Genomic DNA, 24,126 nt, shown 5'->3' on the forward strand with positions numbered 1-24,126 from the left:
AAGCACTGGGTGTTTCTGTGCCTTCCTCCCAGGCTGCAGCAGCCCCGGGTCCTCTGATTGAGCCCAGTGCCTGGTGGACGGTTTTCTCCTACAAAGTGTCAGAAGCTGGTTCTGCACAATGGTGGGGTGATGGCTTTGGGCAGAGCTGGCTTCAAGTTCCAGCCGTAATATGGGCTGGGTCACCTCGCCGGGGCCTGAGGGTTACTATAGATAGAGGAGGTCAGGTGCAGGCTCAAGCTGGCCAGTGCAGGTGAACAGGGAGTGACTTTCGTGGATTGGAAGCATGAAGCCCCCTCAACTCAGGTATGTGCCCCTCGTGTCTTTAGGGGTGTGTGGTGGTGGAGGGGCCGTTTCTCTCTCCTCTGCCCTACGGAGGATTTCTAGTGGACACAGCCGGCTCCTCAGTGTCCCCTGCTCCTTCCTCCCTAGGGAAGAGGAGGGTCTTAGAGGACTTGGAGTTTGGGGGACAGAGTCACTACATGCAGCGTGGCCTCGATCACAGCCTACTGTGCAGGGGACATGTGTGGATCAGGAGACCTCGGCTGTCCCCACGTCTGTGACTAGGGGAGAAAAGTCTACCTGTTGAAGGTTAGGCACTGGGAAGTCTCCTTGACCACATTCCCAAGGGAGATTCTCCAGAGAGATGCCTGATGTGGGGGTTAATCCCATTTCCATCCGCCTGACTCTCCATCTATTCATTTGCCCTGGAAACACCCCCACCCCCATTTTTTTGGGGGGGTCAGGGATTGAACCCAGAGGTGCTTAACCACTGAGCCACATCCCCAACCCTTTTAAATATTTTATTTAGAGACAGACTCTCTCTGCGTTGCTTAAAGCCTTGCTGAGTTACTGAGGCTGGCTTTGAACTTGCCATCCTCCTGCCTCAGCCTCCTGAGCCTCTGGGATTAGAGGCGTGTGCCACTGTGTCCTTTATTCTTATCATGGTGTTTGCTCCCTGTCCCTGCATTACGGAGGAGCACCCCAGGCGGGCCTCAGGGTGCTACTCACCCAAGCGCGAGGTCTGCTTCCGTTTGATCTCTGTCAGCTTGGGGATGGGGTATGGCCCGTAGCAGTGGGTGAAGATGACGCAGAGCTGCTGGCTGATCACTTCATTCTGTGGAGAAAGAGGAGCTGAATTACAGGGGGCTGTGACAACTGGGGCTGTGACTACAGGAGTGTGTCCCCAGCTGAGAGGAGCCTACACCTGGCAGGTTCCATGAGAAATCCCCTGGAGAGTACACCTTCCGTTTGGCCTGTGGCCCTGGGGGGACGTGCTCTGTGTGTCCCCTATTTCTAGTGAGTTCTCTGCTGCAAGCTTGAGAAATTTTAATGAAATTCCTCGGTCTTGCCATGATCGTCTGTTATCCACGGGAAAGCAGGGGTCTGTAGTTCAGAGAACAGAAAATAAGTTTTTGATCTCGAATCCACCTCTACAATTAATCTTAAATTCTGGAAGCCGCGAATTGGCCTGAGTAGTGGGAAGCCCTCTGGGTTCTCTCCAGGAACACGGCAAATATTCCTAAGTCTTGCTTTCTCATGGGCTAGATTCTGGGGGCTGAAGCATTGCTAGGTCTGGGAGGAAGCATTCAAATCACATCCTAAAAAAAAGTAGACGCGCAGGGGTCAGTTCTGTGACCCCGAATTCCAGCCGCCCCTGAGGGCTCAGGGCTTGGCGGCTTTGTGACCCCCTGGGCCCTCACGGTTTGCATCTTCCCACTTGGAGCCTTTGTGTTCATCCATCTCCCTTGACCTGCAGCTTGCAGGAGGCAAGAGGAACTCACAGCGATGAGCTGCTTTTTATTGGGCAAAGGAGGGTGAAAGGAAGGGGGTGGAAATAGCGGTTAGAAAAATATTTACGGTTTCTATGGTTTGGATAAGTATCTCCCAAAGGCCTATCTGTTAAAGTGTCATGGTCCCCAGCCATGACACCCGTGGGAGGTGATGGGTGAGTAAGCCCCTTCTGAGTTGGGACTTAAATGGGGGGAGTGGTTCTTAGGTTCTTAGGTCATTGAGGATGCTCCCCCAAGGGGTTATGGGAGCTTGGTCTCTTCTGCTCTGTCCCTCTTTGCTCCCCAGCTGCCAGGAGGTGAGCAGCTTTCTCCGTTATGGGCTCCTGCCATGAGGAGCTGCCTCGCCACAGGCCTAGAAGGAATGGGGCCACTGACGCAGGGCCTGGAACCTCTGAAACTGTGAGTCAAATAAACCTTCCCTCTTTTAAATCGATTGTTTCAGGTATTTTGTTATAGTAACAAAAACCTGACAAACAACAACATATTAAATAAGAAAAGTGGTTGCAACACAGTTTGTACCATGCTTTCTTTCTTTCTTCTTTTTTTTTTGGAGGGGGACATAAAAACACCCAAAAAGGCTTAGAGGAATAGAGCAGTCACCTTTGGGGGAGATTATGATTGTTTCTTTTCTTTTTATTGGTATGACAAATGAACATTGCTTTTGTAATAAAATACAATAAATAAAATTTTGGATTTTAAAAGATGGGCTTGGGACCACTAGCGATGTCAGGGATTCAAGCTATTCTTGGATCTAATTCATGGTGCTCCCAAGACGAAAGGATACAAAGAAAAGAAAATCCAAACTCTTCAGTTAAAGCGGCTAGACTGCAGAAGGCATCATGTCACCTCAGATGTGATTCACAGAGGTATACTTATAGGAACTGTTTCCAAGGAGGATGGCTTATAACCAAAGGATTTCTGGCGCTCCCCTCACTCAACACTCAAAGCAGTGACTGCCCGCGTGGCTGAATGCACTGGGTCTCAAAGTGTGGTCCCTGGACCAGCAGCATTAACATCACCTGAAAGTTTGTAGCAATGGAAATTCCTGGATCTCACCCCAGACCTTCTGGCTCAAGAGTGGGGTCCAGAGAGCTGTATGATCCCATAAGTTTGAGAACCATGGGTTTCACGTGCTGCAGTTCTCTCTGCAGTCTGACCTGTGCTGGGGGCTGACAGTAGGGTTTCTCTGACCTGAAGCCTTGTTGGTCACCGTGTGCTACTAGAGCAGCCTCAACGGCACGTCTGAGAGCCCGTGAGCAAGGTACACTCTCACCCTCGGCCACAGAGCCTGAATCCACATTTTAACACTCCATATTGGTCCCCGTGCACGGGCATGGAGTGGCACTTCAGTGGGCAGAATTACGGCCCCCACGGGAGAGAGTGCTGTCATCCCTGGCACTGAGTACCAAGAGCCACTCCTCACCCATGAAGAGGTCCCCACACAGGCAAAAGGGACCGCGCAGGGTGATTAAAGCTGCTGCCTTGGTCTGGGCAGCTATAACAAAACACCTCAAGGTGGGTACTTCTGACAACAAAAATTTTATTTCTTGCCGTTCTAGAAGCCGAAAAGTCAACGTGAGGGCAGATTCACTGTGTTCTCCTGTGGTGGAAGGGGTGGGACATCTCTCGGGGCCTCTTTCATAAGGGCACTTATATCCCAGTCAGCTGCCAAAGGCAGTCCTTCCCAGTATCATCATCTTGAGGGTTCGGGGGTCAACACGGGAACTTGGGGGAAGCACAGCATTCAGAACGCAGCAGTGACACACAGGTAACCTTAAAACAGGGGGAGTATCCTGGCCTATGTGGGTGAGCCCAGTGGAATCACAGGAGCCCTTAAAAATCCAGGCAGAAGAGGATCCAGAGGGGTGGGGTCAAGAGGAAGTCACAGGGCTCTGTTCTGTTGCTGGCGTCAGGTGGAGGGGCCACAGGGCAGCCTGAAAGGGTACCCCTCTAGGAAGACAGGGGACTCCAGCCAGAAGCCACAAGGAGACGGACCGCAGTCTCACAACCACAAGGAGCGTAGTGAGCAGGGAAGCAGTTCTTCCCTGAAGTCTCTGAAAAGAAACACGATCCTGGGAATACCTTGGTCTTGCCCTTGAGACCCTCAGAAGAGAAGTCTGCTGAGTCACACTGTCCCCAGACTTCTGATCCACAGAAACCATGAGGTAACACACAGCTGCGGTCTTGGCCCCTAAGATTAGGAATACCCCTTGTCTAAGTTTACATCAGTCGGACCACATTTCCTCACCTCTGAGACCCCAGAGGGCCAGACACATGGAGGATGCTAGAGGAGTGCTTGCTGGTTAGGATGACAACAGGACCTGTTGTCTGCAGATGTCTTTGTGCAGACCGTGTGACCACTGTCCCTGGGCTTGCTCACCTGCCTGGGGTTTGCCTTGAGTCTTGCTGGGAGTTACCTTTACCCCACTCGGAGGGAAGAAATGGAAATGCACTTCTGAGACTGGTGGCCTGAGCAGCGGTGGCTCCTGCCGGGAGGGTCTGTGTGTGTGGTTTTGATTGTAATTGGATTTGATAGGTATTTACTGAGCATCTGAGGTCTCTCACACCACGGAAGGAGTGGACTAGGGCCCCCAAGGCAGGCCCTCCTGTCCCTGGAACTCCCAACCTGACCTCTCTCTCTGACTTCAAGATGGATTGTGTCACCCGAGGAAGTAACTTGGAGGGGTGCCATGATTGTCCCAAATGGATGACCTTCAGACATTTCAGTTGGAGAGGCGTAGCTCGCTCCTGTTCCAGCAAGGGCTGCACACGCTGACTTCATCCCAAGAGTACAGTAGGGAAGTAGATCCACAGAACAGGAACCCACAAACACTACCCAACCACTGAGAAAGGGCAACATCAAAGGCCATAATGCCTACTGAGGGGCTGTGCCCCCCAGAGGATGCCATGACAATGGCGCTGTGTCTCTGGGTGTCCCCACCCCAATCCGAACTTCAGTCTAAACTTGAGAAAAAACTTTGGATGTATTTTACTGGAGGGTCAGCCTACAGGATGCTGAACTGATACTCAAAACTGTCAGGCCGTGGTGATGCACGCGTATAATCCCAGCAGCTCGGGAGGCTAAGGCAGGAGGATCTCAAGTTCAAAGTCAGCCTCAGCAACTTAGTGAGGCCCTGTCTCAAAATTAAAAAAAAAAATGGGCTGGGGATGTGACTCAGTGGTTAAGCACACCTCAGTTCAATCCCTGGTACCAACAACATCATCAAAAGCATCAAAAGCAAGAAGAATCTGAAAAACCATCTCAGTCTAGAGAAACCTAAGGAGAATTGACAACTAACTGCACGGTGATGACCTGGATGGGATCCTGGAGCCGGAAAAGACACTGGGCAAAAATCAAGGAGATCTGAGTACAGTTTGGAATTTAGTTAGTAATAATGTATCAGTGTTAAATCATTAATCATAACCAATGGGCCACGTTAATGTGAGCTGTTCATCACGGGAGAAGGGGGGGGTGGTCCACCGGAACTCTGTACCATCTTATCAATTTTCCTGTAAATCTAAAACTTTTATAAAAGATGAAGTCTATTGAGGACATCTGAGGACACGGGATATTTGTGATGAAAGAACTTGAGGTTGAGCAGAGACAGGGAAAGAGGGAGGGCCAAGGCCACTGTGAACCCCAGCAGTTCCTGGGCTCTTTCCATTCATCCCCAAAGGTTTAAGGAACGTGAACTCTCTCACACGGGCCCAGCTATGATCCATCCGTCTGTCCGTCCATCCGTCCATCTACCCTTCAACTATTTCTTGAGCACCTACTAAATGACAGGCACTGGGCACTGCTGTTCCCACTGTGTCCTTGAGTCACTGGTGTTTGTGGAGGTGTCTGCTCCAGGTCCCTTTCCATACTCCATCCCTAGGCCGTGGGACCAGAGGTGGAACTCGCTCTGGTTGCTGGGCACCCCAAACGGATGAGGGCTCAGGAAGGCTCCTCTGGGCATGAGGGGGTGGCCATCCAGCATATTAGGGTACCACTGTGCAGACATGGCCAGGCTAAGCTCTGGACCTGACCCTGCAGGTGGCAGAAAGGAACGAGCCCAGCCTGGGGTCACTCTCCTCTGGAGACAGGCGTGGCGTGTGGAGGTGGCTGTGTTGGGACAGACACCTGCCTGCATTCTCCTCTGAGTGGCACCTGCAAGCTCAGGGATTTCAGGCCAGGCGCTCCCCGAGGCAGATCTCAGAGGCAGCATCCGGCCTTTGCAGACAGGGTCCAATATTGGAGGCCAAGACGGGGCCCTGCCCTGGGGCAGGGTGGCAGGTGGGTCTGGCCAGGCCCAAGGACCCAGCAGCTGTTAGCAGTTGCTATGGGCATGCTGATGGGTAGCTGCCACTCAGGTCTTGTGTGAATCTCTGGGTGGGTGCCTGGGTCCTAGGACTCAGAAGCAGGCGGCCCTGTGGAAGAACTGAAGGGGGATGAGGACGAATTCTTAACCCATGTTACCATGGTGAGCCGACCTCCCGAGGATCTGGGGCTCTTGCCATTTTCTCCTTGACCCTTCACTCTTTTTCTATAAAGATGCAGCAATACATTTCTTTCAAAAGGAGCACCAGGATTAATCCCACAGGTCCTCTGTGGGTGGCTCAAGCTGGGGCTCTGAGGTGGTACAAACACAGACAGTGGCCCATGTGGGGCTGGGTCCCAGTCCTGGCTCCTCACTCACTAGCTCTGTGACCTTGCAGAAGTCACTCAGCATCTCTGGGCCTTGGTGTTCTCTTCCACAGTGGATTCAAAATACCTGTTTATGAGGTCATTATGAGGGCACCATCGGAAGGAACCAAAGAAAGCGCTGAGGTCTGACCATTTTTTAACCCCTAAGTTGAACCTAATCCCAATTTCTTAAGGTTCTAAAATGTCATAAAATGAATGGTAGATTTTAGGAGGGGGGGGGAACCCCAAACCTCAACTCATTAAATGTACACATCCATTGAAAGACCCAATTCAAATTGAGAAATGCTAAAACGTGAAAAGGGCCGTGTTTCAGAATCAAGGGAGTGTGCAGTGACGGCTACTTCCTGGGGACACTGACAGCGATTCATCCTGCAGACACACACCGGTCTACCTTTGGCACAGTGCCTACCCGTGCTGCACACCTGGGAAAGAGCAGGAGGCAGCGAGCCCCGGGGCGCCACCGGAGCCCCTGCAGGGGGGCGAGGCACATTGACTTTGATAGGCACCTTCTGTTCAGGGCAGGTGAGGAAAGCTTTCTATTTGCAGTACTAATATAATGTTTCCTTTTAAAAGGCATTTCAGGGAAAGCAAGCTGATCTAGTTTAAAAGACCACGTCAATCATCAATGGGGTGATAATCTCATCTACTTAGGGCTTCCTATAGTATTTTGTCCAGCGCTGGGCAAAGTCCTGACAGCGGGGTGCAGATGACTGGTCTGGGGACGTCTCGGGCTAGAGGGTCTCCAAGGCTCTTTCCAATGCAGACTTCCTGGGTCTGTGGCTTCAGCAGACTTGAAATGACCTTGGGATGACCAGTTTCCATGGCTGCACACCAGTGTCTGCTGAAGGATGAAGCTGTCATTCCACAGTGAGCTGTGTGCACTGCACACAAAACCCCAAAAGGGAGCAAAGGGAGCAAAGGGGTGAGCTCTCGGTGGACAGCATGAGCTTTGGGGCCAGGCTGCCTGAGTCAGGATCCTGGCTCTGCTGGGTGGGTGCTCCTGCCGAGCCCCAGGTCTGTGACTTCTGAAATAGGGATCATCATAATAAACCCAGATTCCTCACAGGGTCCCTTTTGAGGAGTGGGTGAGAAAGCAGTGCCTAGAACGGAGTTGAAGCAGAACTGTGATTCAAAATAAGCCTCTTTCCTTTGTAAATTATCCTGTCTCAGGCATTCTGTTATAGCAACAGAAAACAGAACTTAGACACAAGTAAAACTGAAACCCCTGGATGTTATATATGAAAAGAGTCCTAAGACTCAGAAGTGGAGGGAAGAAGGAAGACCAGCTAGGGATCTTGGGACTGGAGGGGGGTAACACAATGACGAGGTCCCCAGAATTCCTTTTTGCCGCAGAGGTCCTATTCTTGATGTTGAAGAAGTGGCCACTCAGAAATGCCAATGGGCACAGAACAAGAAGGCCTCAACCAAAGCCTACCCAAAGGGGCCACCTGCCCAGACAGGAAACTTCTAGACGGCAGCTGCTCAACTCTTGCCAGACACAACAGGAAAAACCAGGGTTCAAACAGAAGTCAAGGAGGAGCCCAGAGGTCCATGCTCACCAGGCTACAAGGAGGCACCTCCAAACCTCTACTGAGCTGGGGTCATGGAGGGTCGGGGGGAGCATGGACTCCACTCCCACCTGGCAGTAAGGAGGCAACCCTCCCACTTCCTGTTGGGGTGTGTCAGAAGAGACCACGTGGGGAGCAAGAATGCCCTCCCCACCAATAAAAAGCTTCTTCCTTGGGTGTCACGGAGGCCGAGAGTGGGACCTGGATTTCTACCTGCACCTGGCAGCCGCTATTCCCTTTCAGAGCAGTGTCAAGAAGCCAGCAAGAGCAGAAGCTCTACAGAAGATCCAGTGTCTCAGCAAACCCCTGGTTTTCATTGAAAATCACCCATAACATCCAGGACCGGGAAGGTGTCCAAGTGGATGAATGAAGATAATCCATCGGTGGCCACCTGGACCACAGGAGGAAAGAGGAGCTGCATACAGGTGGGAGGAAATATGTGCAGGCCAGAGAGCTGACAAAGGGCTAGGACCTCGGCTATGTAAAGAACTCTCCAAGTTCAACAGTGGAAAGCAAACCATTCCATCAGAACTCAGGCAGAACAGGTGGACAGGGAAGGAGTGTCCGCCTGGGGTGTGATGTGTAATACCACGTTTCACCAGCAGGGGTGCCATGGACCATCCCCACCCCAAAGTGCCATTCCTCCTGGAGGGACCCTGGTGCCCCACCTCTGGCTCCTCCAGTCTGAGACACCAGTCTAGCTGCCAAGGAGCAGGCTCTGATCCCCGTCTGGCAAAGGCCATTCCTTCTTCCTGTGTTCCAGCTGTTGCTGTCAAAGCTACTGGCGACCCCTCACCTCTTTCCACTGCATGACCCACCCTACTTCCTACTGTCAGATGCTGAATTGTTATCAAGAGATCCCTGGACCCTCTGGTCCTACACACATATTCCCAACCTCTACACACCAGTAGAAATTCAGGTAGCCTCATGTTCTCCATGGGGACAATTCCAGTTACACCCTGAATGGCGCAGGGGCTGACCTGGACCTCTGACCATTGTTCTAGAGTTATCTCTGCAGGAAAAAAAAAATGCAGTCTGATTTCCAAGGGCTATAGGTGATAGGGCATCACCACTCATGAGCTGAGGGTAGTCTCTGTCCCAGGCTCCAGATTCTCATACGCATCTCAAATACTTCTTGAGAACTATTTCCTATCTAATGAGTTTTCCTGGTCAAACAAGCCTGGTTCCAGGCAAAATGAAGTAGTACGGTGGGTGCTGGCAGTCAGGACGTGGCTGGGTGGGGGTGAAGGGCTGCAGGACGCTAGGTGAGCTCTGCTTCTTGGTCTGGCTTCTGATGACAGCGTGTTCACCTTGTGAAGACCCACTAGGCTCTGAAGGTACCGCCTGGGAACGTTTCTGTGGGCTGTCATACCTCAAAGTGAAATTTCCTTTAAAACCCCACAGGTTGGGTTTTCTAAATACACAGGATGCCTCAGAAAATTCTGGAATCCCTACTATAGCCCGAGGTAAAGTTAAAAACAGCAAAGGCAAACAAACAAGCAAAAAAAACCCCCAAGAGAACACAGGAAGGGAAGAGACCAGCTACACTTTCACCAGAGTGTTTTCTTAGGTAAGTGCAGCAAAAGCCCTTTGATTCACTTATTTATTTTTGAGCTGGAGGAGAGGGAGGAGGAGTTTGGGCCTGAAATGCCACCAGCGGGTTTTGCTCTTCAAGGACTCACGGAGGCTCATTATTCTAAGAGCTGAAGCACCTGCTCCCATTTGGGACTCAGTGGGTCTGGACACCAAGCACAGATCCAGCCGCAGGGGCCCAGAGACGTTGGGCTAAGGACGGATGCTCATGAGAACTAAGGGGACTTGCTTAGACCCGAGGCCAGGAACCCCGAGACGCCCTGGAAGCAGATGGGCTGCTGCTTCCTCACTGAGGAGACACCCCTGCTGCCTGCCCCACGTGCCCTCCAGACTGTGGGCGCACAGCCCATTAGCCCGGCCCAGGAGGGATCCCATGCCCCCTTCATTCATGGGTCAATTTTCCTGGAGACTTCACAGGCTCCATTGTGGACCCCAGAGCTCCACGGAGCCAGTTTTGGGGTGAAGAGGTGAGAGGGCTGGCCCTGGAAGTTGACTGACAGAGGCCAATTCCAGCTGGGTCCAGCTGTGTGACCTTCTCCACGCCTCAGTTTCCCTGTCTGTTAATGGGGATAAGAAGAGTATTTCCTTCAAAAGTCACTTGTGAGGGTTGAATGAGTTAATCCTCGTAAAATGCCGAGAGTAGTGCTGGGCACATCGTCCAACAGAATATACAAATTTTAGCGTAAGGAATTCTAATTTGTGTCTTGAGACGGTTCATTGTAAAAGGGTTCTGAGGTCAGATGAGTTTGGGAAACACTTCATTCCCTTGGTGAAGCAGGATGTTCAAGGCTCCGGGGAGAGAAATTTTCATAAGGCATTGCCATTCCCGGGGGAGGAGGTGAAATCAGGCCTGTGCACAGGTTGGCCTTCAATCCTGGCTGGGCCTGGGCTGCACTGGAGTGTTCAGTATTTTGGCCTTTATAGCTTTTGGGAAATCCTGGAGGTGCCGCCTCCCCTGGAGAGCCCATCTTTATGGGACAGACACTTGGGGGTGATTCAAAGGGCACTAGGGTATAGACTCATTTTACATTTATCTGAGCAGGTTTGTACAAATATTGTCCCCATTTTCAGATTGGGAAACTGAGGCAGAGAGAAAGATGTACCTGGAATAGGGTCAGAAGGTTAGTAAAGAGCACAGCTGGGATTCGAACCCCTCACGTTTGGCTCCAGGGTCCATGACCCCAACCACTGTGCTATACTGGCCCTGTGCTCACCAATAAGCCCTGGGGGCATGGGATGGTTGACGCCACACTCCTCAGAGCCTTGTAGGCAGAGTGGCCCTCCCTGGTGCTTCCCATGATCACAGTGCCTTGCCTCAGGCCCATTGACCTTGAGGGCTGGTGGGGGACGGTGCATCCAGGCTGCTCATCCCTTACGTTTCCCATCAACACACAGGACGGGGCCACACAGCCCCTTGCCATGGACTGCAGTGTCTACCTGGCATGGCCAAACCCATGACCCAAGACAGATTTCTAAGAATGAATTCCCTAATAGCCCAAGACTGATGTGCGGAAGGGGGCACAGCATTTCGTGGCTGCTGGGAGTGGGGGTGTCTGGCCCTGTCCACCTGAAGGCCTTCCCCCAGGGCCTGGCTTCTGGAAACCGCAGGTCCTGCCCTCTGTTTTCCAGGGAGCTGCGCCCTCTGCCCTCTTCCTGCTTGATTCTTGTTGTCCATGCAGGCCTGGTGCCGGGACAGTACCTTAGGGAAGCCACCCTCCTCCCCTTCCGGCCACATTCACACCTCTCTGTGCAAATTGAACCATCTTCCAAACTTGCCCATATGCTGTTGGGGCACCTAGCTGTGGATGTCGTCCCCAGCTTTAGAGCAAAGTCCTTGAGTTAGAAGACATCACACTGGCCCACAGGCCCAGGTGCCTTGGGACGTAACAGACGTTCAGCAAAACAGCTGCTTCCCAAACAATCACACATGCAGCCCAGCCAGCTGGAAGCACCTGTGACACAAGTGGCCTTGGCCACAGCCGTCCTACCAAAGGGCAGTGTCAGGCTAAGGGGCCGCTGAGACCTGGGATCTGGAATCTGGCCTCGCTCTCTGCGGCAAGCACCACCGTACCTTGCTTGCTTTCAAGATCTCAAACATCAGGGGTAGGCCTTGGGTCACCAGCTCCTCCGTGTACTCCTCCTCCTGAATGGTCTTGAACTCCTTCAGCAAGCACTGGATGAGAGGCCTGCGGTGCTGCTGGAAGGCGATCCGCAGAGACTCCAGCCACGTGTGCAGAGTCCACGGGACGCCTGGAAGGGGAAGAGGAGCGGGAGGGGGAGGGGAAGGGGAGGAAGAAGACAACCAGAGGAGGAGGTCTGTTTTTATCTGGAAGTCGGCCTTTCCCCAGGACATGGGCAATCGTGAGACCAAGGTGCTGACAACCCACGAACGGAGCCAGGACTTGCCAAAATTGAAACCGAAGGCCTTATCTCCACAGCTCGGATCTCTGCACTACGAATGTGCACCACAGGGCTGCACTGCACAATGCGTGACCGTTGTGTGGGACACTGGAATTGTCACACACACACACACACACACACACACACACACACGGAGTGCCCAGTGCACTTGAGGGCTGAGTTCAGAGGCTCCATCCTGGCTACTTACTGGGAGAGAGGGGCAGGGAGGGGACAGTCTGGTGCTGGATTAGGTGACACGGCCACGCCCAGATGAGATGAGACCTGCCGAAACCCCCCAGTGGCTTCACTGTCTGCCACACTGGACAGGGTGGGGAGTCACATCTGCGTAAGAACAGCTGGAGGACACCGCTGCAGGTCCCCTGGGCGAGACGTTTCCGTCTGCATCAGGAGGCCTTCCGCCTTTAATGGCAGCCTCCCTAGCAGCTGACTGTTTTCACTTGCTTCTTCCCCTCGTGGAGAGGCAGAGACGAGAGAAGGGGAACACGTCTCACCCTGTTCACAACAGGACAACCATCCGGATCCTCTGAGCTTTGTAATCGAGCAAAATAGGTCCTCGAGCAAAGACAGAAATGTCCCACAGGCCGAATAGCCATCCTCCTGAGAGAGGCCAGGACGGCCACCCAGAGACCTGCCCTCAGCCCTCAGCTGTGAGAAAGGCCACATCTTGCATTTAGGGACCCACTGTCAGATCCCTTCAGGGCTCTCGGGCCCTAAAGCTAAGCTGGCTTCATTCCCCACTGCAGAGAAGATGGCTCGGGGTGGCTCACTCTAGGAAGAGCTGCCCCGGCTTCCCTGAGAGCGGCCTTAGCCCCTGAAGCTTCGCGGAAGAAGTCCTGACAGGAAAGGGTGCCCTCGCCCTGCCGGCCGCTTCATGGCCCTAAGGCAGCCTATCCTCAGCCCCTGGGAACCACCTGGGGTGATTGTTAAATATAGAGATTTCCGGCCTTGATCCAAACAGACCCTCAACAGCAGAGCCTCTGGGTGTCGGGCCTGGCAATCTGCATTCAGACAAGCTCCCCAGGTGATCTGAGTTCCAGACCCCGAGTCCAGAGTTTGGGAATCAGGGCAGGATGACCTGAGGATGGGTCTTCAGAGAGGTAAGGTGTTGCTGTCTATGGGGACCATGTAGGCCTCTCGACTGGAAGTGTTCAACCAGCGAAGGGGACGTTCCTGTGTCCCCTGGGTGTGTGTGTGTATGTGTATGTGTGTGTGTGTGTGTGTGTATGAGAGACAGAGAGAGACAGAACTCAAGGGAGAGAGACCTAGAGTGGGGCCGCAGCGCCGTGCCCAGCAGTGGGAAGTGCCCGACTGACCTATGCTCCTGATATCAATTGTGACATCCACGTAGCCATGCTCAGCGCTGTGATACATGGCCTCCCTCAGGGCCCTCAGTTTGGCCTTGCTGTTGCGGCTGGCACACAGGGGGGGCGGGGCTGACTCTGCCAGGTCAGTGCCCTCGGCCAGAATCTCCTCCAGGGACAGGATATCGCTCTTCTCCTTCTCTGGCTGAGCGAGCAGTTTGCGGAACACATTCCTGTCAATCATAAACCCAGAGAGGAAGACACTCAGAGATGGAAATGGCGTGGCTGGGGCCGAGGCGCGGTGGGGAGTGGAAGGCCGCTCACTCTGGACCAGGGAATGATGTTTTGGGGATGGGACATGACCATCCTTGTTTCCTGAGAGGACAGCTTGGAGTTAAGAAACATCTAGAAGGCTCTAGAACTCTGTCCTCCTGATGGCTCGCCGGCCTTCCCTCCAGTGACTCTGCTTCACGTGGGGTCGTGTATAATAAAATCAGACGGAAATCCTGAAGGGAACCGAGAACAGAAGGAGGCAAAGAAGAGGGGTTCTATTCTTTTTATATGGATTCTTGTCACTTCGTGACAGTTGACGTGATGTCCTCTGACCCAAACTGGCAAAGAGTGAGGTGTCTCTGTGGATGCAGCTGGTTGAGACTGAATACAGCAAGCCAGTCTGTGTGGATGTGACTACGAGCCAGTTTTTAGCAGAAACCGGGCAGGAAAGGTCACTCTGGCCAGGCCTGGGGCCTAGACCACCTCCCGCTGTGTCTGGGCTCCACATCCAAAGATAAAATGGGTCTGGGGTAGGCCTGGGAATCTGCATTTTTAACAAGCACCGCTCGGGACCTTGAGGCCTTGGCCCGTCCTAGCCTACCTGTGTCCATGAGCTGCAGCCTGGCTGAAAGAGTTCATATCCCCCTGGGGGGTTGTAGAAATTCCATTCCTGTACATGGTTCCTATCAGGGGATCCGCACCACGATCCAACAGCAAACTAACCAGCTCAAAATTTCCTGCAAGCCCAGAGAAGGGGGTTTCATAAGAGAATAAAGCAAAAAAACAGAGTCACAGGCACATGGAGGGCCAGGGAGGTGCAGACCCCTGGCCCAGGTGAGAAGCGCAACGTACCTACTGCGGCTGCCAGCTGGAGTGGCGTCTCTGAGTAGTTCTCCTCACCGTGCTCCACCGAGCCTTCCACTTTGGCCCCAGCATCCAGGAGGAGCTGTGGAGGAAGAGCAGGAAGAGCGGCCATGGAGATGTTTCAAGGACGTGTGCCCTGAGGGGTCGTCTGAAGACTGGTGGAGACCAGTAAGATGCCAGGCTCCTTCCCTCCCTCTGGGTCAGTGACTGTGCACAGACAGGGCCGGAGGACTGTACTTCAGAGGACCAGCAGAGGGTCTCTCATGTCTTCTAGAACCTTAGGCTACCCAGAGTGCTCCATGCACAACAGCGTCAAGCTCACCTGGGGGCTTGTTAGAAAGACTGCCTGTCTGGCCCACCCCAGGCCCACTGAACCAGAGTCTGCACTTTAACAACATCTCCAGGGAATTTGGAGGTACATTAAAGTTTCTGGAAGCACTAAGTCAGGAGTCCTTGGCACCAGACTGCTGGGGGGACTCCCTCATTCGGAGCCTCAGAGGACACTGGAGTGGCCGCTTATAGCCACAGACTCTCAGGAGTCCTGACTAATGTGGGGGACATTCTTGATCAAGCAGGATGAGAGTCTCTCCGAGAACCCCCGCAGATGGGCTTCAGGACAGGTTAGGAAATGCTAAGTTTTATAAGGTGGCAGAGTGAGCTTCCAGAAGGTATGCCTCTCAATGACTCCATTCTGGGCATTCCCAAAGACATCTTAAGGGAGGCAGATTCTGTCCATGCGGGATTGTGTTCACAGTGAAGGTACTGTTAACATCACTGATGTAACGTGGGGATGGTATGCGCCATTTTGACTACCTAGCTAGCGCTGCCTGCACCTACAGCCGCCTCAACAGGTGGCCTGAATTCTGTGAGGATCTGCTTGGCTTCCTATGTTTCCACTCCTGGTTTAAAGGTTCATGCTGCCTGTTAAAGGATGGCTTCTGTGTCCACTAGACCACCATCTGACCCCTTCTTTCTTGGGTTCCTCTGTTAGGAGGGGAGTGGGCAGAAGCCAGCTCTCAGGGTGACACATCACACACCCAGCCTCCTGAAACCTCACTTTGGATCTGTCCTAAGGATGCTCATGACCCAGGAAACAACAAAGGGATCCTGTGACGCTTCGGCTTTGCTGAGCTGTCCCTGCAACGCTGTCCTCTGCTCTGCACAGAATTCAGAGCCAGGGGCCACAACACTAAAGGAGGCAAGTTCCTGCTGTCCTCAAAGCTCAGTATTTACTATGGGGCCAGGTGTCATTGACCAGGAAGTTGATCTTTCTTTTCCAATAAAGTAAAGACCCAGTTGAAAACCCAGAACGTGCTAGGTGTTCTATTCATTGAACACCAACTCCTCAACAGCCATGAAAAACACAGGTGATAATATTTATATGCATGTCCCCATACTTGAGGCTGTTTCAGAACACATGTGCTAAGACCCTACTCCAGACCTCCTCCTCCTGATTCTCAAGAAGGGGACCCAAGCAAGCGTTCTTTGGAAACATTCCTTTGGTGATCTGGATGCTTCTTTCCACTGGTTGGAAACCACTAGATTCTACGAAACGCCAGAGTCACACCTCTGATCTCATGTTCACGTTATGACAAACAAAATGAGCAAATCCACAAAACAACAGTCGAGACCCCACCCCAGAGCGGCCAGGAAGAACTCTGCAGGCTTGCCGCTTGTGTGTGAGGTGCTGTGTGGTTACGTGGTCACTTCATATTGGTTAAAGCTGGGCCAAACAGATCAAGACAAATGATATATTTTTTTTCATGTGATATAAATATACACTGCAGGTAATTGCCATTAACCAATATGAATCTCATGGGATATGCATGCTGGGAGAGGTTTAGATTTGCGTCACATAGGAGAAAGGTCAGATGTGGAATCCATTAATACCTGAACTACAGGAATATGTCCATGCAACACAGCAAAAGTCAGAGCCGTCCAATGGCGGGTCTCAGGGTGGACGGATGGATATTTATGTGGAGTACTGACAACCTATAAACAAATCGAAGTTATTTTCAAAATGTGATCTTCGCAATACTTAGGCTAACAAGTCTGACCTATCTGTACCCTAAATGTAGGTTAGAGATGGATAAAGAAGACATCCTGGAGGGTGCTCTGGGAGGTATTGGCAGATGCCCCAAACACCTCCTACCAAGTGGGCATTGAACCTGCTTGTGTTTGTAGGAACAGAGGCTGCAGCAACCCCCCGAAGTCAGGGAACTGTTTTGGAGATTTTTATCCATGGGGCAGGGAGAAAATTTCTCAGTGGCTTTATATCCCCCGTGCCCAAAAAGGGCTCCTTCCCTCCTCCTCTGAGGGGAATGAACGGGTGACTGCTGATCCCTGGGGAAGCAGGAATGACGCTTCTCTACTGAATGAGCAAGTTCCCTTGAGTGTCCCTTTCCTCTTTCTGCTTGAGGGGGGATGTTCTGAGGGCTGCAGGATGTCAGACAGCAAAGAAGCATCACTATGTTCCATCCGCACTTTTAAGAGGGGCAGCAACCCCCCTCCCCCACCCCCGTAGTCCACTCGAAGCTTTCACTCCAGGGAAGACCGTCACCCCTCTGAAGGAGGGGGCTTCACGGACTGCTCGCGCTCACCCCACGCTTTCCTCATTCCACCCTCCTGCTGGCTTCCAGTTGATAGGGACCCTGGAGTTCCTGGAAGCGGGGACACGCAGCTTTCCCTGGACACAACGCGAGCGGGCAATCTGAGACAGATCTTTCGGGATGGGGGTCTCAATGTACCCCAGGCCAAGACACAGCAGGGAATCTGTGGGCGGGGTCTGGCACGATTCGCAATCACTTGTGCTTCTCATCCCCAGTGCTTCTGGGGCCACGCAACCTCGATGCCTGCATTTCAGGTCACTGTGCTGGATGAAGACGCTGAGCCGAGACTCGTGGGATGGGCTGGAGGGGAGCAGCCCAGAACCCCACCAGGACCCAAAGCCCCCCCAGTGTCTGCACGGTGCTTAGGACTCACCACGGGGATGGCAAATCTCCACATATGTGAAACTTGTAAGATCCAAAACCATACTCGTTAATTTAAAAAAATATAGTAATGAGACTGAAGGGCATCTAAATTTGGACCAAACAGGTTTTCCAGAATTACGGCAAGATGATAGCAGCATGCCAATCTCTCTGGTGTCTGAGACTGCCACTATCTGGCTTCCAGGGGGAGTGGTCTTCAGAAAGCACAGGAAAGGGGGGAAGAATGGGGTTTCCCCTACTTTAAGGTTGGGGTGGGATGGAGCAATACTTCAATGAGGTCGCCAACCTGTGCTAGGTACGGTCACATTTATTTCTTCTGATAACCATTTGCAAAGCTGTGATTATTCTCCCACTCTGCAGATGGAGACAGAGAGGTTACGCCACTTGCCCAGCTCCAAAGCAGGTCAGTATGGAGGAGGTGATTTCAGAACTTGAACTCAAGTCTGTCAAATTCTAACGCTTGTGGGAGTGGGGGACCACACTTGCCGCTCTACCCCACTGCCCCAAGGAAGCCTTGGGATGAGCTTTAAGACCTGTCAATTCAGCGGAGGTGAGCCAATCAGGGTTTGGTGGGGAGGGTAGAGGATCAGAGCAGGGAAGCCTCAGCCTGGGAGAATGGCCAGAGCATCCTCTGTGGCCTGATCAGGTGGAGGGAACCGGCTGACGGCTCCGGACAGCTTTCTGCCCCGTCCCTGAAGGAATGGATTGGCAGGAGTGTGGGACTGCTGAGCCAACAGTGGCCACTGCTCCTTGCAGCCTCGATGGTTTTTTCAGATGGAACATACATGCAGGACGCCCCTCGGGGCATGGCTGGGCTGCAGCCTCAGGACGCACAGAATCTGTCAGGCAGTTTCAGTGGGACCACAATCACTACAGGGCCGAGGAGGGATCTGTTGGTGGAAATGAGCACACAGCCATGGCTCCTGAAGGCAAAGCCCCCCTCTCATGGTTTTCTGGGGGCCCTGAAGTCCTCTGCACCCTCACCTCCACATTCAGGTCAGCTCCGGCATCCAGCAGCATCTGAACCATCGCCTCGTCCCCACGGACGCAGGCGTACATCAGGGGGGTCATGCCCTGCGGTGAGTTAAAACCAGAGAATGGAGAGGTTTACAAGGTGGCTGTGGTCAGGCAACAGAAACAAATGGAACGTCTTACGCGAGTGCAGGGGGAGCTGCTTGGGCTCAAAATCCAGCAGGTCTAAAGCACATGTGCAGCCCTGTGACTCGGACCACAGCCCTGTGCACTCTGGAAACCACGGCGGAAGGGAAAGGGAGCTCACGTTGCCCTTTGGGTATTTGTCTTTGCTGAGTTTGGAGGATTTTGGTTTGTCTGTCTGACTCAGGGTGCAACAGACCTCAGAGCATTTCCTAAAACAAGTGGCTGATTTTGATTTAGGACTCTTAGGACTTTCTGGATTCTGTGACATCAGCCCTCAGCTATTTAACTGATGAATGCTGCTCCTCCATCCTTTCTCTCTCATGATATAACAAGCATCCTCCTGGCTCTGTATAAACTAGCTGGTCAACGTCAAGGGTAACCAGATGCCCCTGAGCATGTGGTGTCCCCCTTCACTGAAAGTGGATTGACATTGTCTTTGACAAGCAAAAGGCAAGCCAAGGAGAGATGGCTTCAGGAATACCACAGCTGCTCCCGACTCCTGCTCATCACCAACCAAGTACCACAGCCCACAGAAGGGAGGGGTGGGTTTTCCAACCAACAGTGTTGGGAAGGCAGCTATTTGGAAAACCATCCAAGTTAGAACCTTATCTCCCACCAGACACCATGCACATTTCTAGCTTGGTTAGAGATAGCTAGAGAAAAAATTAAAACCCTAAAAGATATCTAACTGGTCTCAGGATCCATTTCTAAACATAAAAGTCATGGAAGAAATCACAGAGGAAAATCATCCTAGCAATGAGGTAATAAAATCGAAAACATTATAGACAAAATTCACATAAAACGTACATGGAAACATTTTTGTCACATTATAGCAAAGGGCTGTGTCTAATATATAAAGAGTTATTCTAAGTAGATTGGAAAAAAAAAAAAACAGAAAAGCTAGCTGGAGGGTGGGGAAAAGGAAACAGCTTCTGGAAATAACTGAAGACTGAGACCCTAAGAAAGGCTGGTGTGTTCGAGCGACTGCTTCCATTTTTAAGAATTTCCATAATGAAATAATCAGGGAGTTGCACAAAGGCTTCTGCAAGTACATTTAGCTCAGCCTCATTAATAAAAGGAATTAGAAGCAACCTAAATATCCATCATCGAGGTACAGCAAATGAAAAAATGATTTTTTAAAAAAATTCAATAATATTATCTTTAATGTAAAATGTCAAAAAAGTGAGATAGAATATAATTTTTAAATAATGGAAGTATGTGTTTGTTGTGTGTCAGGGAGACTTAGTATTTCTCGAGAAAACTGTTAGCTGTAATTAAATAAATCATCCCTGCCCTCCCCTCCTGGAACTCACTGTGTGAACTGCCCATGCAAAGCAACCCCATTTGTCCCTAGTCACTTCCCGTTGGAATTCACTGCTGCTTGTTTCTCTGTCCCTGACATTTCCCCTCACGGGGCATCTCCTTGAGTGAGAGACACCAGCCACTCTCCCTGTACCAGTTTCAGGATTTTGGTGGTGGAGAGGGGATGCTGCCTATTTCTGAGCTGCCTCCTAGGGTCTACAGACTGACTGTGTCTCTTCAGTATAGTCTAAAAGTTTGGTGACACCAGCCTGGATGTGTCCTGTGCAGTAGCAGACAGGCAGAACCAAAAAAACCCTATATATATATATATTAAAAAAAAAACCTTTTAAAAAAGGGCAACCTAAGCGGCCAGCAGGGGGCGCCGCAACCCAGCGCCGGCTGTTTCCATCTGGCCGTGGGGTGGTGCTGGAGGCGGTGGTGTTGGCTCAGACCCCTGGAGCCTGTACCTGTTCACTCATGGTGTTGATCCCATCAGGCCCCAGCAGAGACACCGCCTGCTTCACAAGGTCCGTCCGCCCGCAGTTCAGCATCCGAAAACCCAGGTCCTGCTTGAACTTGGCTTCGATGGCCACCGCATCCAGCTTCCGAGAAGCGCAGAAGCAGTCGTCTGCCCTGAAGGAGGAAGAGAAGGTCATGGGGGTGTGGCAGCTTCCCCGGGGCCTGGTCCTTGCCCAGCAAACTCCTTGGGGAGCACGAGGCCCTTGCATTGCTTTTCATGTAACTAGCCAGTTCCTAGGCTGCTCTGAAAAAGACTTCCTCCTGATCCTGATCTTTGTCCTTTATAACTGCTGCCATTCTGTGTGTGTGTGTGTGTGTGTGTGTGTGTGTACTGGGGATTGAATTTAGGAGCACTTAACCACTGAGCCACATCCCAGCCCGATTTTGTATTTTATTTAGAGACAGGGTCTCACTGAGTCGCTTAGGGCCTTGCTTTTGCTGAGGCTGGCTTTGAACTGGTGATCCTCCTGCCTCAGCTTCCAGAGCTGCTTGGATGACAGGCTTGCTCCACCGCCTCTGGGCTCCTGCAGTACACTGGCCTAAGAATCATATGGAGAATATTTACTGAATGTCTACATGGGTAGGCGCTCTGCTAAACTGTTGGAGTGAAAAAATTCAATGAATGCCCATAAAACCAGAGTTGGATACTGTCATTACCTCTCTTTAAACCTGGGGCAACAGAAGCATGTAAGGGGCCTTCCCAAGGCCATGTGGTCTGCAGGTGGCAGAGCTGGGATCTGGACCAGGGTAGTCCGTGTGAAGAGCGGGCCTGTGTATCTACTATGTGACACTGTCCCCAGTCAGCATCTGCTGTTCGCCCATTCTCCTGTCTGCTCCTCACACTAGGCTGGGGAGTTCTGAGAGTAGGGACTTTGTCTGCATCTCTCTCCATCCCAGTGCCACTGGGCACACGGCACGTGGGGTGCTCAGGAATGCGAGTTGAATGAACACAGAATGGGTGTTCCCGACCTTCCAAGAACAAGACCGAGAACCTGTGAAACGACTCAAGAGCATATTTGACAAGGTGCATTGAAACTGTCAGCTGGTGGAATGGCAGGAGAACGAGGCTAAGGAGAGGGTGGGGAGGGTCACCAAACTGGTGACAAATTCTGGTTATAAAGGATGTCACTTCCTTCTCCTGGAGAATGAATCCACTAATTAATTATTAAACCACTATGCATTTATTAAGCTTGTATCAAATTCTGCTCTAAGTGCTGAGAACACAAAGGAAAACAGGTCACTGCCCCTCCTCTAGGAGCCCACTCCCTGGAAGGAGAGGGGATGCAGGCACGGGCTGTTGTCATTCAATGTGGCAAACGCAAGAGTTGAGGGCTCAGAGACAGGCACTGCCCCAGGGCAAGTGCACTGTGGGGAGATGAGGAAGCTGGACCAGAGTCCAGGGGATCCAGCCATGCTTCCTGGGGGAGTTGACCCTGAGCTGTGCCTTAAGGGGACTGGGGAAGAGAGGGGGAAAGTCTGGAGGGGGGACGTGGCAGGCAGAGTGAGGGTCACCGTGGAGATTTAGTGCTTCTGGGCAGAGAGTGCCAGAAGCCAACGGTGGCAGGGGCAAGATGCCAGGGGACCTCTGCTTAGTCCATAAGGCTCAGGCTTTATCTTCAAAGGCCAGTGAGGGTGGCTGAGCAGGCAGAGGGACATGGCTGGCCGGCAGTCCTCAGAGGCAGGAAGGATGGGAGAGAAAGCAGGAGATGGGTCAGTGCTGAGTGAGTCGCTGAGCAGAGCTGCGTCCACCAGGCAGAGAGTGGCAGGGGCCGAGGGAGGGCAGGGGTGCTGCGCTGGCACTGAGTGCGAGGTTCTGCCTTCCACCCTGCAGGGTGCCTGCTGCTCAGACTCAGGCTGGCCCAGAGGCCAGCTGACGCCCACTGTGTCAGCAGGAGCTGGAGCTGACCCTGACCTCTTCAAATCCCCTCTGCTTGCTGTCAGAGGCGGGGAGCTGAGCAAAGAGGCCAGACGTTCATACTCCGGGCTGGTTGTAAGGATGCCTGCCTGAACCTACCCTGCTTGTGGTGGCAGGAAGCCAGTGGGCCGCCACCTTCTTTTTCATCCCTGGAGGACATGGGAGGGGCTGATCCTCCAGAGCGTTGATGGCACGGAGGGTCCCACTCACCAGTAAGGCTGGGATCTGGGGCTGAGCCACCCAGAGAGCCTGGGAAGTGGACGGAGGCGATTGCCCTTGGCCTGCTGCAGGTCCTGGCTACCTGGCTACCATTCATCCCTGCCCGGCCGGCTGTGGAGCCTTGGGCAGAAGGAGGTCCCAGAAAAGGGACCCTGCTGGAGGAGATGCCAGACCCGAGGAGCGGGCTTTTGGCCACCAGGGGGAGCCGATGCGGAGCAGATAGACACAGGGCCCTGAGACCCGAGGCCTGCTGTTGAGATGGGTGGGGTCTATCTAACCTGCATCCACACTTCAGGAAATGGGCGTCCAGCCAGGCCTCCCGGGGTCTATTTGTATGAGAGCCCTGGGAGGGACAATGAAAAGTATTGGGGAGCTTACAACTGGCCAGGACCTGGACTCCAGGATCAAGGCCTTTCCGTGGCAGGTAGGAGAGTCAACCACCCCAACATTGCTGGCAGGGTCTCCAGGAGGCCACCTGGGTCAAGGTGGGAAGGACTACTGGACCACAGGCCTGGCTTCAGACATGGCATCAGCAACCAAGACATAAGCTTCTAGGGCACAGACCGGGCTGTGCCTCAGGGCTTCTTGGCTTACTCACGGAGGTTTTGAATTTGGGTCTCCTGCAGCTAGGGTTACCAGATCAAGCAATTTAAAAAATACCAAAGAAATATTGCACGGGACACACTTATACTAAAACGTGATCCACTGTGTCTGAAATTAACTGGCGGTCCCATCTTTTATTTGGGAAAAGGCAGAACTATCTCCCAGGAAGAATACACAGAGAAACCCTGGATCCCTCCAAAGTGTCTGCCTGTCTCCAGAGGGGAGGGATCCTTGGTGGGGCAGAAGCCTTAATTCAAGGGACCAATGGTCCTTAATGATGGCTGAAGAGTAACAGGGCAAGATCCTGTATCTGTACCTCACACTGGTATGTGTGTGTGTGTGTGTGTGTGTGTGTGTGTGCCCAAATCTTGGAGAGCTATCAGACTTGACACACTGCAGGAACAACCTCCCGCCCTCTCCACCAATTTTTATTGTATTTATTTAATTTTCTACCTCATCTTTATTTATTTTTCCATATTGTTATCGGTGCATTATGGGTCACACGTAACAGTGTGATCTGTTGTTCCATATTTGCACACACACACACACACACAGTATATGACGATATCACTTGGCCAATATCATTCTCCAGTACTTCCCCTTTCCCTCCAGGGACAACCTTTCTCCCAACAGACTGCTACCCAATCTGGAAGAGGCTGCGTTATGGAAGCCAGAGCTCCATCTTGGGACAAAGATGCTATCAACCGTCACTGTCACGGAAAAACCCTTCCTGTCATTTCCTCTTTTTTGTCTGTCTCCTGAGTCCCTTGTGATGGCATCAATGCTCCATGGACTCATTCCAGTAAGCTTTTCTCCCCCTGCAGTCAGGCTACTTCCACGTGACTGGGTAAACATTACTGAGCACCTACTGTGCACCAGGCCTCGTGCTGAGGAGCCCTGGAGGAGGGAGACCGATCCTCTGT

General features: G+C 52.3%; 1 protein-coding gene across 2 annotated transcripts in view; it reads right to left on the reverse strand.

The window, feature by feature from the left end:
• The window catches only part of Abtb3 (ankyrin repeat and BTB domain containing 3), a 259,685-nt gene that overhangs the window by 16,331 nt on the left and 219,228 nt on the right, over window positions 1-24,126 (reverse strand). The window contains exons 5-12 of one of the 2 annotated variants that reach the window (XM_027941522.2): window positions 20,415-20,580; window positions 18,472-18,561; window positions 16,388-16,489; window positions 14,486-14,579; window positions 14,235-14,370; window positions 13,373-13,593; window positions 11,710-11,888; window positions 1,009-1,114 (exon numbers count right to left, since the gene is read on the reverse strand). In XM_027941522.2, coding sequence (XP_027797323.1) covers window positions 1,009-1,114; window positions 11,710-11,888; window positions 13,373-13,593; window positions 14,235-14,370; window positions 14,486-14,579; window positions 16,388-16,489; window positions 18,472-18,561; window positions 20,415-20,580 — 1,094 coding nt within the window. The remainder of the gene's footprint in view (window positions 1-1,008; window positions 1,115-11,709; window positions 11,889-13,372; window positions 13,594-14,234; window positions 14,371-14,485; window positions 14,580-16,387; window positions 16,490-18,471; window positions 18,562-20,414; window positions 20,581-24,126) is intronic. The other variant, XM_027941569.2, reaches the window with a different exon arrangement.

The sequence above is a fragment of the Marmota flaviventris genome, chromosome 3, assembly GCF_047511675.1.
Source record: "Marmota flaviventris isolate mMarFla1 chromosome 3, mMarFla1.hap1, whole genome shotgun sequence".
NCBI lineage: Eukaryota > Metazoa > Chordata > Mammalia > Rodentia > Sciuridae > Marmota > Marmota flaviventris.